The 15,590-nt window shown below is 43.4% G+C and overlaps 1 protein-coding gene across 1 annotated transcript; it reads left to right on the forward strand.

Moving 5' to 3' along the window:
* The first annotated feature begins 573 nt into the window (after positions 1-573).
* On the forward strand, positions 574-14,044 carry LOC146178006 (uncharacterized). The gene is made up of 4 exons (XM_084581908.1): positions 574-1,503; positions 6,448-6,516; positions 8,850-8,939; positions 13,929-14,044. The coding sequence occupies exons 1-4, from the start codon at positions 574-576 to the stop codon at positions 14,022-14,024; spliced, it is 1,185 nt and encodes a 394-aa protein (XP_084438034.1). The 3' UTR covers positions 14,025-14,044.
* The last annotated feature ends 1,546 nt before the right edge of the window (positions 14,045-15,590 follow it).

A 15,590-nucleotide genomic window follows, 5' to 3' on the forward strand; every position in this document is an offset into this window, starting at 1 on the left:
TGGCAGAATTTTGTACTAGCCAAACATATATTTGACTGAAGGGATTCTAAATTAAATTTACCTACTTCGCCTTTTACAATTAACAAGTATTTAGTAACCAGTAATAAAATCGAGAAACTTCAAAATTGTGTGTTCTGCTTATTTTTGATCTAGCTCAAGAGATCCAGCCGACAGACACGCATAAGACATGCTTAAAATCGATCTATTCTCCGGGATAAAAATCAAAGAGAAGAGATTTCCTTAATCTTCAGACGAGCCTAGCATACCCGTTATTAAAAAGCAGCTAGCCGAAAGTTTAAAGAAGTTGAGGGGTCTCTGGAAACAAGACACATTGTTAAATCGTTACAACTACATACAGTGAACAGCAGCGCGTTTCTGTAGACTCTTAGCATGTTAAGTTTTTCAAGTATCATACTTTAACTTTATTATGTTATGCAGCCGTTGCTGTTTGAATAAAATAGCTGCTTTAAAATGCTTTACGCAGGCACAAGTAAGACGACGTCATGTGTAATCACCTTCAAGCCTCCGCTTCAGAAACCTGAAGCTCAAGAAGTTCCGACAGCAGCTTGTTTTATGGTGAGGCGTTTCTTCCGTTGCTCGAGGCTCTGCAGATTATTAGGATGTCTCTACATTAAGAACCTGAACGAACGGAAGCTACCCGCAGCAAAAGTGACTTGGAAGACTCCATACGTGTTCTACTCGGCCGCATGGATATTGTTTTCATTATCTTTCCAAGGCGTTGTGCTACACGAGAAGATCAGCCGCTTGTACTCGGCGAAGACGTTTACCAAGGCGCTCGTGTTAACAGTCCGCCTATTTGCGCTGGTCAACGTGGTAATAAACATCTTGAGTGTTACAGTACGCTCTAGAAGCTTGTTGGAGTTCTTCAATAAAGCGGCGGTTTTCGAGCAGTCCAGCGGTTTCCTCTGTCCGAGTCGACGCGCCGAGGCGCGACGTCGGTGGTTTTTCGCCTTTCAGAGGATCGCGTTGTTAGCCGTAGCCTTGGCAGCTTTGAGCCTCCTAATGATGGGGCTCTTCCAAGCACCGCTGGTAAGCGTCAGAAAAAGTTGGAACGTAGCGGTAAAGATAGCTAGTTTGTTGGCCGACGTCGTGTTCATTTTCTACGATTCCGTCATGTACCTTGTTTTGAGCTCCACGTCCGAAGTCCTCGTGCACTACGTCAAGGCCCAGCGGTGTTTTTTCGAGGACTGCCAGCGGGACCGGAGGCAAGCGCAGCCTAAAGCTCACGCGTCCCGGGCGCTGGAATCGGTTCGCGACAATCTGTGCAAGATAAGGGAGCTGAAGACATGCCTCAACGAAATTTGGAACCCGGCCATCCTGACGTCCTCTGTCGGTCTCCTGTGGGCCCAGTGCATCAGCCTCTACTGCCTGTTCGCCGACAGAGCTGCCCGCTTGGACGTGTGGCTGGGATTCGTTTACAGCTGCTACTGCTCCCTGAAGTTTCTTGAACTCGCGGTCATCAGCCAGGACTTGCAAATGGAGGTAATCCCTTGAAGTTCAAGATGTTGTAAAATATAGTGTCCATCATCTTTGCAGCATGTTAAATATTTCAGTTTGTCCCATACGCCTTACTTCGATGATAATAGTAGACAATGACGAGTTGTATATTTGAGCTGCATAGATGTATATTGGTAAACGATATGTTCACAACAATTCCAAATTTTGAGCAAAGTGAAACGCGCGTGTTAGAAACGTCTTTTGTTAAACAAAGGATAAATAAAGACTCAAGTTTCAGGAAACCTCAGCATGTATAGGTGACAATAATCACCGAGTGCCACTTGTTCGTGACCAGGAAGCACGTTCTTAGCGAGCAGAATAAAGACGTCTTTTATTAAGTAAACAAAAAAAAAAACCGACAATTAAGCTCTACCTTAAGCGTATGTCGCGATAGTCACTTGTCGTAGTCTCTAATTATACTCATACTTATTAGCACATATATATTATGGCGAGGCTACCCAAAAGTAATAGACTTTTTGCATACAGTCAAACGATTCCACTTTACATGATAACCTGCACCACATACATACAAATCATGCTTGTTGTCCGGCTGTAAGCTTCCTTTGAGTAGTCGCGTTGGTGGCGAATGTAGCTTGTCGTACCGTGGTGGTGAAATTGTGAGGTTTCTTTAAATTATTTAAACGAAATAAATTTTATGTAAAGCACATGCATGAAAGCATCACTTTGCACATGAGGTTCGACTTCTAACTCTTGATAAATATTATGTAACCGTTTTCATTCCAAGCCGGACGTCACGTTTCCCATGAGTACAGTCGAGCTTTTGAAATTCCCGCGCAGTATCATGTGACCGTGGTGGAAGACTCACTAACAGCACAATACCTTCATTTCAGCTCAACGGGAGCCTTAAAGCTATGTCTTTCAAAATAAATAATAATATATTAACGCACGAAATTTGTGCGCAAAGCAGATAGAAACGTCTATGTCCTTCTTTAGAAAATAACGTGTGGTAATGAAGCAAAATTACGGTCTTATCTAACTGTGAGGCTACACGGCCATCATTTTGCTTTGATAATTGAGGAAGCATGCTATAAATTTTTCCGGCCAGCTTCAAGTGCCGCGATGTGCGGCCATATAACAAAGGTGGTCAGCCAGGTTGGGTCAGTATCTGGATAGAGACAACATGGCGTACATGAAACTAATTTACGTTTACAAAGTCAGTGATTTCGAAACTGGTGGCTTATTTTTGAATGCGACTGATTTGCTGATTTGGAAGCATATGTGAACAAAGTATGCTTGATTTTTGTTGTAAATATTGTTGAGCTGGTTAAGAGATGCTTACTTCATTAGATTTTTTCAAAGTAAATATAAGTTCAAATTTATCGTATAGCTCAAATCTAAGCCCACGTTTATCTAAAAATCCGTAGCTATGCGCTGCAATGTATCCAATTGAAGAAATTGGGCTGGACTGTGTTGTGTGTCGTCACGCTGTCTGTGTATGGCTGTCGCTTTTTTTTGTTTTTGCACTATAACTTTTTAGCTGTCCTATGGATGACTCCGGAATAAATTGTGATACTTTCCGTTTTTAGAATTGTAGTTCTGCACTAGGAATGCGCTATGCCACTCTCGTTGTACGGTGTACCACATGTTATCGTTTACAGTCGAGCGAGATCAATTTTGTACAATAAATCGCTTAATAAAGAAACAAAAAACGAACGATGCACTCGAGGATTACTTAGGAAAACCTCTACAACAGAAGTAAACAACCTCATCTAGCACTTTCCATCCTGCTCTAGAACGTGCAAATAAATATTTTGTGCCACATCAGAGATGCGAACAGTTAAAATCTTTGATAATTAAGAGTCCCGTTTAGTTTTAAAATTTTCTGATCAGGTAATACGATCGCACACAAGACATGATAAATGATCAGGGGCACGAAGTGTATTTATAATTAGGAATCCAACACGAAAGCTGGATCTTGCGTAACTCAACAGCCTGTACTATCATCTAGATTAGACGGGTGTCAAGTGACCTGAATGCACCTGGCCCTGTATATCAGACAGAGAAATATGCTGCAAGCTAGCATTTTGTTAAGGAGGTGTAGTATTACTTTTTTTTTTTGGGGGGGGGGGGGATGCCTCTGCGTATTCACAAATTGGTGAACGTACTAAGTTTAATTGTCACACTGTATTGCATAAATACCTACCGGTGACCTTTGTCAGCACTATGTTAAATGTAAAAGCTTTGCCTGGCCGTATAATTTAGAGATAGTGCTTAAAAATTGCTCCTTACAACCGATAAGAGGGGCATCTCACCGCACAGTTGTAGCCATCTTTGACATTCTGATGCAGAGTGGGAAATCCAGGTGAGCCTTTTCATTGGTCGGGCTCGAGATACGAGGGAGGCATGGGGCAAGAAGAGCAGATGGTTGCCTGTGTTGTTTTTTTTTTTTTGTGCTGACAAAGGCCTGCGTTGAGTTCAGCAGAGAGAGGAGGAGCACCTTATTGTCACCAATAATATCGCTTTTACTAAACCCAATATTTAGTGGCGTGGTGATAGTTGATGAAGTACCGATCATTCGTGGAATTTTTTGAGCCTAAATATTGTTTCATGGTTCTTTTAGGCAATGCTAATGTTCTAAAACCGTTGGCTTTTGCCGCGTAGGATACAAACTTAAATATTGAACAGTGCACACGTCATCGTCACGAGCTACTACAATAATCCTGTAAAAGCGCGGACCAAAATTGCTTTCTTTTCCCCACAGATAACCGAAGTGCAGGCCGGTTTAAAATGATTTTGTCAAAATTTTGTCAAATGCACTGTTAATCATTAAACGCCGCAGCGGCAGCCACCGGCGTGCTGAAATAAAAATGCCGATCACTGACTTTCCAAGTCCTCGTTAAACAAAAGCCTTAAAGGGCCACTGTCCAGGGAAGGCCTTTAAGAAAAAGAGCCCAGTGTTTCGATCAGGTACCGGAGATAGTCTGTGCAAAATTCTACAGCGACACGCGCGCCGCAAAGCATCGAAAATACAATTCAAAGCTCCCTCATGCTCTCCTTTGAGAAGCCAGCTTCACCGCTTCCTGCGCTGGCCCGACGGGCCCCGATAATGACGTACGTACCGGGAACGACGTCCATTGGTCCGTCTCGCTGACTGACGGGAGAAGGATGGGTGTCTACCGCTCGCAGCGCGCTTTTCTCTCGCCACGGCCAGACTGAATCCAGCGGCGCGCGCTCCCTCGACCGTTTTTTTCTTTCGCGCTCGCGGAGAGCCACGCCCCACCTCCCGCCAAACGCGGAGGAGGAAGGGGAATTTGTATTGCGGAGGCTAGACGACCTCGGGAAGGAGAGTGAAAAACCTTTGCGAGGGAACGGAAGGAGAGAGGCAGGATAGAATCGGGTGATTGCGGTGGCTGTAACTGCGTTATTAGTTGCTCTTTTCAAAAACATTTTGCGGCCTTGCGTTCCAGGGGCGAAGTCTCACAGTCACCGGGAAGAAAATATTTTCGACCGGAGGGTGGACAGTGGGCCTTTAACGCGACCACGTTACGTGCCTCATTGTGCAGAATGTACGGAGTATATGGGATCACTAGCGAAAGCATTCGTAGCTTTTGCTAGTGGTAGTTTCAGCTGACGTGGCACGGGATGGCCTGTGCGACGTCGATAACCACCTGACACGGCTGAGGTCACAGGCGTTGTGAACCCTGACTCTTTCTTCGAGATGAGAACCAAACCGAGATGAGAACCCTTTTATCCCGAATCATATACGCCTCTCCTAGGTGACGCAGGAGCGTACCGCTTTATTCACTCTTATGGCGCATTCGGTTGGGGGGACGAGAGCAGAGGCGCCGAGCAGTACAGAGCAGTACAGGAGCACACCGAGCGAGGGTGTAACTGTACTCACACGGGAACGCTCTCTGCTTGTCGAAAGCAGAGCGCCTCGACCATGTGACCGCACTTCTTTCCCCAGCATTCCCCGCCTGCCCGCAGAGGCGGCCGTTGCAACCCGAGGGAAGGTCAACGCTCCGTATAGAACCGCTTGCTTTGTATGCCTTTGTTCTCACAGCGCGGTAACCTGCCTCCTTTGGCCCTTTCGACGCCAGCAGAGATTCTCAAACATGCATACAACACCTGAGCAATGCTTTCCGCTCGCCGACGTTTTGCAGCCGCCGTTTTGAGCGTCGCCGACTCAAGAGAGAAAAAAAGAGATGGCGCGGACAGGACGCTTTATGCCATGTGACTTCCTCTACTCTCGCTTTAGACAATGGAGCCGCCGGGAGGGGACTCGGGTGCTCTCAGCGGAAGAAAAGCCCTCCGCCTCTACCATTGGAAGCCAGTGATTCTAATCCTGCTCTCCAACTGGAGGGTACCCGCTTGTCTGAGAGCACTTCTGAAGTGCTTTCGAGTGCACCTGCTCTCCCACTCGAATTCGCCATTAGAGTGAACACACGAGTACGTGGCCGCTCTACTCAAATCTTCATTGTGTCGGACGCGGCCGCGCAGCGAAACTAAGTTGCTTACAATATATAAAACCATTCTGGCCTTTATTTCAAAGCTTAACAAGGATCTTGGTTGTGCTAACTCCTGACTGGCCCACCAGGTCGGCAGCTCACGCATCACGGCGCGGGTAATTCAAACAGTTATGCGCAACCGTATGAGTGCCCGATGTATTTCCATATCCTCTGATTTGGCCATTAGTTTCAGTGTTCTCCGTTTAGAGGCTGTGATCGCAGGTATTATTTGTAAGTGATGCCACGTAGCAACTCGCTTCATGAGCATTGCTTGTTAGTCACGCCAATAACCTCGGCATATTTTGCTGCTTGTGATACGGCACAGAGTGTTCTGTATCACAGTTCACAATAAGCCCTGCCTGCAGTTCGTGTCAAGACATGATTTATGTGACTTTGTATAGTTAACTTGCATATCAAATTTTTTACTTTGCTCTCTGACATTATGGCACAAATTTTTCAGGCGCAGAAAATTAAAGACGCAATAAAGTCTGCCACCATGACTGATGCTACGGAGGGCTATTTGCGACAGGTAAGCCCATTATCGTTATATCGTATTCGTTAGTAATCGGCTTCCACGCCAGCAAACTATCTTTTTGAAAAAGGTTCCAGAGTGAATTAAGAAAGAACGATACAATCAAGTGCATTAGGGTGAGAAACGCAACGTTTAAGGTGTTTGCGAAACCACATGGACGAGGGGCTCTACGATGGCTGCCAAGTCTTCAAAAGCAGAACAGAAGAGAAGGGAAGATTATCGTGCACTTACTTATAGTCGGTGCAACTAAGAAAAAAGTGACAGATGCCTTTCAACAATGGCATCAACGGATCATCGTGAGCCCACGCTTAGTTCGATTGCGGCATGGCGAACCTCTTTTGACCTTCCAATCCCTGCGTTATCCTGCTAGCAGGTCAACGAGAAATATTGAAGAGAACCGGTCTACGCCATTAGCTTCAAAAGCTTCCTTTGAAGGGCAAAATCTGCTTTCTTAGGTTGTATTCGACAATGGAGCTATGCTTTATTGAAGCAGAGCGAGCCGCGACTCACTATGAAGATGCCGGAAGTAGCTAGATGCTGCAAAATTTGGAGCCATGATAAGAGACAGTGCGAGGAGTTTAGAACGTTAATGAAAGTGGAGAAGATTTTCAGTGTCTGGGATGAGGCCACATACATTTTATGGGGGGGCTGAGTCTGCTGTCGCTTACGGGCAAGGTTATTTGTTAGCGGTAAGAGGATTTTAAAGGCGTATATTTACATAGTGATCTGGACAGACCTAGGGAACAATGACAAGTTCACAAAGTGCAGCATCAACAGCACTGCTATGTTCGCGAGGATTTCGTTGTCATGACGGCTCAAGCCAGTCGTACAGCGGCATGTGAAAAAAGGACTGCACTGATGGATTGCACAAAAGAGACCGAGGAATACGGCTGACGTGGTCACCTTGTTGTCCTGTTTGTTATGATGCCGCCATTCAGTGTTTTTCTACCTCTAAAAATGCACCGACTAGTCCAAGTAAGGGCTTTGTTGTACTGAATTCTTCCTAGGTCCAAGCGATTGCAAATATGTTGCGGTTGTATAAAAATGCTCTGTACTCACCAAGTTTATGTCTCCGGCTCAACGCACAGTCATACTTGTGTTGAAACAGATTCTTGCACATCTTCTGCATCTCCATAACATATCTGGCTTGTTCGATTTGTATACGATGAAAATCAATCAATATCCGAGCCCATAAACGCAACTTTAGAAATTTAGGATTGCGCTTTTCAAGTGCCATTTCTATGCTGCGTTAGAAATACTCCCAGCCTTATTCTTCCAGGTTCCGAAGACTCGGAAATGGCGTCCAGGAAGCGAATTATTCGCAGTAACTTGCTATAATATCAACCGTCTTCAGACTCACGACCCCACTGGGGGGCGTGTCTAGCCAGCCTCGGCGACTCATACCGACAGTTGGCCCCTCGAGAGCATGCTAGATTCTTGGCTTAACATCGCGTTGTAATGTTAACGCTGATATAAGGAAGCAAACGGTAACATGCAAATACACCGCACAGCAGTGCATCACACGAGTTTATAAAATACCGAGAAGACTGTCCTGAGACATAAATAAAGGCATATGCATGGAATACCTTTATCTGAACCCATTTTTACCTTTACCTGAACCAGCTGGTGATGAAGACGAGTCTTTTCCGCCGCCATATTCCTCCCCTTTTAGCAGGCTGGAATCCCTTGCGATTCTAGCGGTGTCCAAGGCCAGATGGATGACTTTCGCTTGTACCTCTTCGTTGCGGCTGATAATTAAAGCCTCCCAGGACTCTATATTACTTCGTTTTATTTAGGGCATGTGCGCCCCACGCGTATCACGTCTGCAATAGTTTCGTTAATTTACTCATTGGGTGCTAAATCGCGGGATTCCATCTGCTTAGGACGAGTGTGTTGGGAAAAACCCTAGACTGCAACGTTGTCCATATGACATATTCCTTTCTGCTAAGATATATGCCTGCTCGAGGCAGTGTCTGTCTCTCTAATCTGTAATGATCAAGCGCCACTGCGTGCCCTGCCTCATTTCTTCGCAGGCCTTAGTGGGCCGGAGTCCAGACGAGGTTAATTAGCTCGGCCGGTGACGGTCCGACAGCCAGAATTTTAACTGCTTCGACATCATTGTCAGCAGCAACTGGTCTGCACCCGAGTCTGGACATGTATTTCCATATCGCATTTGGTCATGTGAACAAACTACTTTCTCCCATCTCGGCTTGATTTGGGAGGGTGGAAGCCATCGCAGTGAACATATTTAATTCGAAAGTAACGCTTCCTTGTATACCTACGTACGTCCTTCATAGCAGCGCTACTAATGAGGCATCCTAAAATTGCAGATACAATACCTGCACGACACCATCGACCCAGCAAGCATGTGTCTTAATGGAGCGAACTTCTTCCGCCTTGATAGACCTCTTCTCGTATCGGTAAGCATTTTCATTATGCAAAAGCCGAGACGACTTGTAGCTGGCGTTTAAAAAGTATCACCCTCTTCAATATAAAAGATAGCCTTCACAAGTGGTGACAACTTGGGTACATATATTCTGAACAGCACAGTTGTGCAATAACTTAAGTAGGTAGTGTATGTTGAAAACGAAAATTGCGCAGAGTTTTATCCATGAATAGTTCTTATCACTGTCATCATCATATTTATGCTCGTTTTGAGATATACCTACATGAAATTATCATTATTACAGAATGACGCCACGAAGTATACACTCTCCGGGAGACGTTCTATGACAAAATGGATAAAACTATTTGGTAACTTACTTGGCAGTAATTAAGAGAAGAATATACAGTCGTGCAGAGAAAAACGTGTAGTATAATCTGAACAAACAACAGCATGGAAATTTCTAAATAACCAAAGCTGCAAAGAAAAGTGCACTAGTTGCAGAAATCTGAAAATACAACTTGCTTGAAAAACGTATCAAATGACATAAACTCGGATTTAAAAGCCAGAGAAACAGCTTTAGCAGGTGGAACAGGACAGTTTAGAAAATAAGTAAGTCTTTAATGAATGAAAATTACACTGTGATTTGATTTCAGATGGCAGAGAATTGCACGCAAATATTCTTGAAAAGTATGAAGTTTCATCTCCATAGTTAGTCCTGATTTTCGGAAACAGTAATTATGATGTTCAGCAAATCTGGTGCTATTATTGTTAAAAAGCTTGCAGGACTCAAAACTACTAAGAATGACATGACTATTACACATTTTAAAGATAATTGATACCAACCTAAGATGAAGCTGTAGCGACAATGAGAGTAAGTTAAAAGTACGATAAAAATTGAGATCGGTTGCACAGTAAGGGCTGAAAGTAATAGCTGATTTTAAGCTTAAATTGAAATTTCTAAAATACTACATTTTGTTACGCTGCCATCTTTTTGGTAAGTCGTAGTGCGTAATAATTGAAAGGGGCATTATCCATAAGGTGTACTTGGAACCTAACCTCGATCTAGCGCCTCATTACGTGGAAAAAAATGCTCCATAGCCCGTATAAAACATCACGACGAATATGAATGCAGGTGGGGCTGCAGGGTTGAGCGGTGAATACATGCTTTAAGCCCATTCGCAGGGAGAAATTGCTCATTCGAATCTGTCTGAGCCCAGCCATACGGCTACAAGGAAAGCTGCACAGCTTTCGCAGTAACTTGTTTCTGTGAAAGTTGTGTAGCTCTCCTTCACCATCAGTCGTGTTTATTGCATAGCTCCCGGTGTTTGATGAAATCAGCAGAACCATTTCGTCAAAGTCTATTGCTGTTCTGGTATTAAAAGTTCACTTTCACAGATTTTCTTCAATGTTTCTAATTCTGGACATGTGCCATGCCATTTTTTAGGCAATTAGTGCATTTGTGCGGTTTTTATAGTAATGCCAGATACCGATAAAGACAATGTTCATATTTAGAAAATGAAATACCTGTAATTGTTTTTTAACGTATGGTATGAGACTTCCGACCCATATCCTATGGATCCCATTTGTTGGCGACTAAGTCACTTGGTCGCCTTGTAGGAATTTGCGGAGAGTGACATGTAGCAAATTTTAATTTATTTATGTACTAAAAATTAGGCCACTGTGTTAAGCCGGCCTATAGTTATATCTTGTTTGTTTCTTATTAATTGCTTTAGAATTAAATATATATGTAATCACTGCTTGGTTACAGTGAATAGTAATGACGAAAATGAAAAAAAAAAAAAACGACTTGACTATAACAGTATACGCAACTTAAATTGAAGGATCGATACTTGAGTTTGCAACAAATGTGTAAGTAAGTATATAAGTTTCGCTTCAGCCGGAACTCTAAAAAATCTCTACAGATAAAAGTTAAAAATTAAAGAATATTTAGAGGAACAAACTCTTATGCTCGCGGAGAGAATTTTCTAGTGGACGAGAGCCTTCTAAAGACACAATTGACTAAAGCTCTCTGATTCTGATCCGGTTGTCAGTGCTTATGGGGAGAGTAAAGCAGTGAAGAACACAATGCTTGTGAAAAGACAAAAAACTAATGTTCAAAATGCCCTGCGGCACAATGAAATGCAGCGTTCTTTCTCGCACGAAAGCGAAACAGCGTATTGGGCTCGCAGAAAGCTTTTAGGTGTGACGTCAGCTGATATTTAGTGCAGTGACTACACAGCCCCGAATTCGATCTCGGCGCTCTAGCGTCTTCTCATCACTTAATTTGGTTCCGTCTCTCTTGAAAATAATGACCACTCAGTTGGCAATGACGCTGGTTTTCCTTGAAGCAAGCTGCTCAGCAAAACATTGCACGTGGCGAGGTGCAACACCAGCTGCGGTTCAAATTGTATGCCGCAGTAACTGTAACGCTAAAACTACTCTAAACATCTCTCTAAACATTTGCATTAGAACTACAAAAGGAATTTGGAAATATTGCCTATATCTTCAACTAAAACGTGCAAATGAAACAACAGGGCATTGATTAAGAACAAAAATTTTTCTTCAACTACGAATTTTCTGAGAAACCCGCACTTTCTGAGCGTTGGTAGAATATATGCATTAAATGCAGCATTTTACACTAAATGCATAATCTTTGTAAATAGCTACAGAGTGCCCCTAGAAAGCAGCACAAGTGCGGAACACACTAGACCGTAATAATTCAGATATTTGGGTATCAAGAATACTGCAATTGATGTAATAGACACAATTCAAAGTCTATAATTGATTTTGAAGAGTTACAGGGAAGCTTTAGGTGATGCATATATTTTCACAGATTTCTGCGCAAGTAAATTGAAGCAGGCCATCGCCAAAAACTGTTTTTAAGGTCGGGTAAAATTTTCGCCAATGTGGCTGCATTGAAATAAATATAAAAGTCGACTGATGTATGACAGGTAATTGAGACTCACAGTGAAATATTTTCGCTCCAGTGCTTGAAGTGTTGTGGCTTTTATAAAAATTTTATATATTTTTGTTCTGCTAATTTAGGTATCACATCTGAACTTCGAGTAACGATTTCTGTTTAGAGTTCAGGCGCAAATACCACTTCCTTGAACATATTTATTTACATTGTTTTGTGCTCGCTTCAATTATTCTGCACGCTCTAGTCCTAATCTTCTGAATATTTCCGATATTGCTTAATATATAATTTTCACAATTTTAACAGTCCTACCTTATCGTTAAAGTCGGGATTTTTATACACTGTCGCTTGACAATATTAAGGCACCGTGTTTCTTCCGGAAGATCGCGGCGTGTTGGCTAGCCACCCTACTTCTTTATTTAATTATACTTCCATAATGTATAAAAAAAACGGTGTCACTGCATAAATAAGTAAATAATTAGGGGGCGTAGTTTGCCCCGTAGGTGTCTTTCAGGGCGAGCCGCAGTATAATGTTGTAGAGAATACGCCACGACCATGCACTAACGGCAAGGCATTGAGATCCAGTAACAAGCGCTGAAAACATAAAATTCTTCGTGAGCGAATATCCCACCTGTTTTCTGTATGCCAATATGAACTCTTGAAGAGTAAATGGCTAAATTAACGATTGTAGACTAGACCAAGATGCTTGGGGAAAGCCTCTTAGGTGGAGCAGATCTAAAACAGCGCAGTTATTCCTCATCTGTGTCAAAGTAAGCTCAGCCATATTTCACTCGACTATTAAGAAGGTTTCTTCAGTAATGGGCAGAAATAAAAACATTTTTTTATGTTGCGGCCTAAGGGTTGCGCTAATTTAATGACGATAAGTAATAAGTGAAAAAAAAATGTTGGTACAGTTCTTTTTTGGTCTTTGTGAGTGAACTCTGGCATGAAAAAAATTTAAAGGTAAAATGTAGCAGAAGTCGACTGAGAAAGCCTGCAATATTTCTGTTCCTAAATATCAACCATGATGTTCAATCGTCTGTGAATTTCTTGCAGCCCAGCACAGCATGAAAGTTGCATGCAAAAAACTGTTTTGGTTTTAGTGTTAACTGGTTTTCCGGAATGAAGTTACTCAAATACACAGAATAACAGACTGAAAACTGGTTGTGGGTGTATTTTTGCCAACAAACTGTTCTCGGCGTTCCTCTTGCGAAACTAAAGGGCGCCGTCAGTTTCTGTGGAATGGTCCTGAACTATATGTCACATTTTAGCACGAGAGCGTCAAAGGCCCCGTTCTCAAGAAAATCCGGCTTCAGCGTCATTGTCGACGAAAACTTACAGGCATGGATCTTGCAGATATTAGCTTTCATGTGACGTGATCGGGTGCTGTTTTGTCGTAGGGTTGTGCGACATTGCGCGACCAGAAGACGGTCAATTTGGCACGAGCTGCCTACAGGTCCTCCTAATTCTGAGGCGAGGTGGAGGGAATTCGAATCCTCCAGGAGCCTTGCACTACGAGTTGCACACGCTACCCTTTTAACCACGAAGACGCATTCGTATGAATCTGTTAAACGAGGAAATATATTTATTTCGGGTAGTTTTATACATGAAATGAATTCAAATCTTAAGGGGCTATCCAGCGGCATTATCCTCCGCTCAATATTGCTGAGCGTTGATAGTGTACTGGCCCTGTGTGGGGCCGGGTATTGCCAATGGCGTACCAATATTTGTCCCGAGTTTGCGGCTTGGGATGCTGCAAGAAGCATAAGCCAAATATCGGAGTGTGGTGGCAGTTCACTGGCCCTTTGTAGCACCGAACGTTGCTTTACTGATCCTATATTGGGCACATGGTTTGCGCTGCCAAGGAGCGAGTAGCAAAGTTCATGTAAGCGAGTGATGATTCGAAAATGGAGGCATAGTTTGGAGCCATTACCGGTCACCTAAAACTCCTTAATTCAGTTTAATTTTAATTTGTTTCAATTAGAATGATGTAACTGACTCTTGCCTGACGTTCACCTCACCTTGAGGGATTCCCACTCCGTGCTATCGATGCATGCGCCACGAGCACTTACGTGTAATGAAGCTTGAATGTTGCGCTCTCTTCAGATTGCAGGTACAGTGATAACTTACACAGTGATCGTGGTTCAGACCAGAGAACACCTTGTTGAAGAGGCATCTGGCAACGTCACAACCTGCGCATAGCATGAAAAACATGATCACTGGTGAGTGGAAACAAGCAAATCGTTGTTTATGCATTCACCAGAGGAAGTGACCAATAAATCTTGTGCAATATTGCACAAGATTTATTAATAATATTACTCATTGAAATTTTCGTTCGTGCCCGCAGAGCGTATCATATTCACCAGGTTACATGTGAAGAAATATATTTAGCAGGGTTGAATATTGTTTAAAAACTATTCCTCGCAGTCATTCTGTGAGTGTAAGGGTTCTTTAGGAGCAAAAAATTGCCGCAATGCTTGCATAAGCCTGCATGATGCATGAAACAGTGTTGTCTTATTGGTTCGTGGTTTTTGAACATGGTATTGAACACTTCTTTCAGAGAAAACGACGGCGAGGAATGAACCTGCTGGCGGAATAATAATGCCGACTTGGAACACCTATGAATAAAACTTGAAGTCCCAAACGCCGAATACAATAAATGTCTTGACACGCCAACATATTGTAGCATGTGCAACAGCAGCCGCTAGGCGGCTGCTCATCGAGAGTCTCGTGCGCGGACTCGAAGAAGTGGCCCCGTGGCGTTCGAGAAGAAGCTGAAGTCTGCTGCTGTCACTCAGTGCTCTCTGGACCTGCTCTTCTGTGCTTATTAGGTCAACCCCCCTATTAAAACCAACCTTCTGGTTACGGGCCTGAACGGCTACGTGACAATATTGTGAACACCACTTGTCCGCGTTCACAGCGGCTACGCATGAGGTCTTCTCAAGCGAATCCAGTGCAAAATAGCATGTGTCTTTTAGCTCTAAGCAGAAAAAGACAGAAAGAAAAGGAAGAGACAAATGCTGGGAAGCATGTCCTGCGTTCCTATCGGGTCCGTTCTAAAGCGCCTCATTCTCTATTGGCGCATCTTCGGTTGTGCTATTGACTTGCAAACTGAAGGCGGGGATTGCGCTAAAGAAAATGCTGATGGGTACACTGTGAATTGGCATACAACAATATTTTATGCCGATGAGGAGTGAAAGATACCTCTGGAATTCTGGCAATGCGTGCCGAAATAAAAAGAAAACAACCAAGCCACTTTTATTATACAGCATAACTCTAGTATTTTTCATTTATTTAAAATTGCGGTTTCATCAGAATCTGAACTCAGACAATACTGCTAAATACATTTGATGTCACTCCAGGTACTATTTGTTTCAATTCATTCGATGAGTTTATTAGCCCACCTAGCCAGGTGGATTGGTTGGTACGATGGGAAACCGAGGGATACGTTTCCACGTTTAAGTAGTAGAACCAAACGACTGAATTTCCACTTGCCCAGATTACAGGACTGTGGCAGCACACCGCGAATCGTTATGCCTCTCCGAAAGTGCTGACTAAGCCGCCTGTCTACAAAGGTTTGCAAGCGCAGTGCATGCTACTCCCTCGGTCCCGGGCGATGATGACCATCTGCAACCAGCTATGGCGGCGTATTCATTTAGAAGACGAGACCCTTTCGTGATTGTTGAGAGCAGGTAACATCTCGAGAAGGTGATGCTGTGGAAAGAGTAGGAGGCTTACTAATATAGGCCAACAGGCTTCGTCGATTTC

This window comes from Amblyomma maculatum, chromosome 10 (genome assembly GCF_055883805.1).
Source record: "Amblyomma maculatum isolate TAMU_Amacu chromosome 10, ASM5588380v1, whole genome shotgun sequence".
Taxonomy (NCBI): Eukaryota; Metazoa; Arthropoda; class Arachnida; order Ixodida; family Ixodidae; genus Amblyomma; species Amblyomma maculatum.

Bases quoted from the DNA above. Each gene is read 5' to 3' on its own strand.
- LOC146178006 (XM_084581908.1), top strand. From the start codon at position 574: ATGGTGAGGCGTTTCTTCCGTTGCTCGAGGCTCTGCAGATTATTAGGA. The intron at 1,504-6,447 runs GTAATCCCTTGA...CAAATTTTTCAG, and splicing joins GCCAGGACTTGCAAATGGAG to GCGCAGAAAATTAAAGACGC. The intron at 8,940-13,928 runs GTAAGCATTTTC...CGCTCTCTTCAG, and splicing joins ATAGACCTCTTCTCGTATCG to ATTGCAGGTACAGTGATAAC.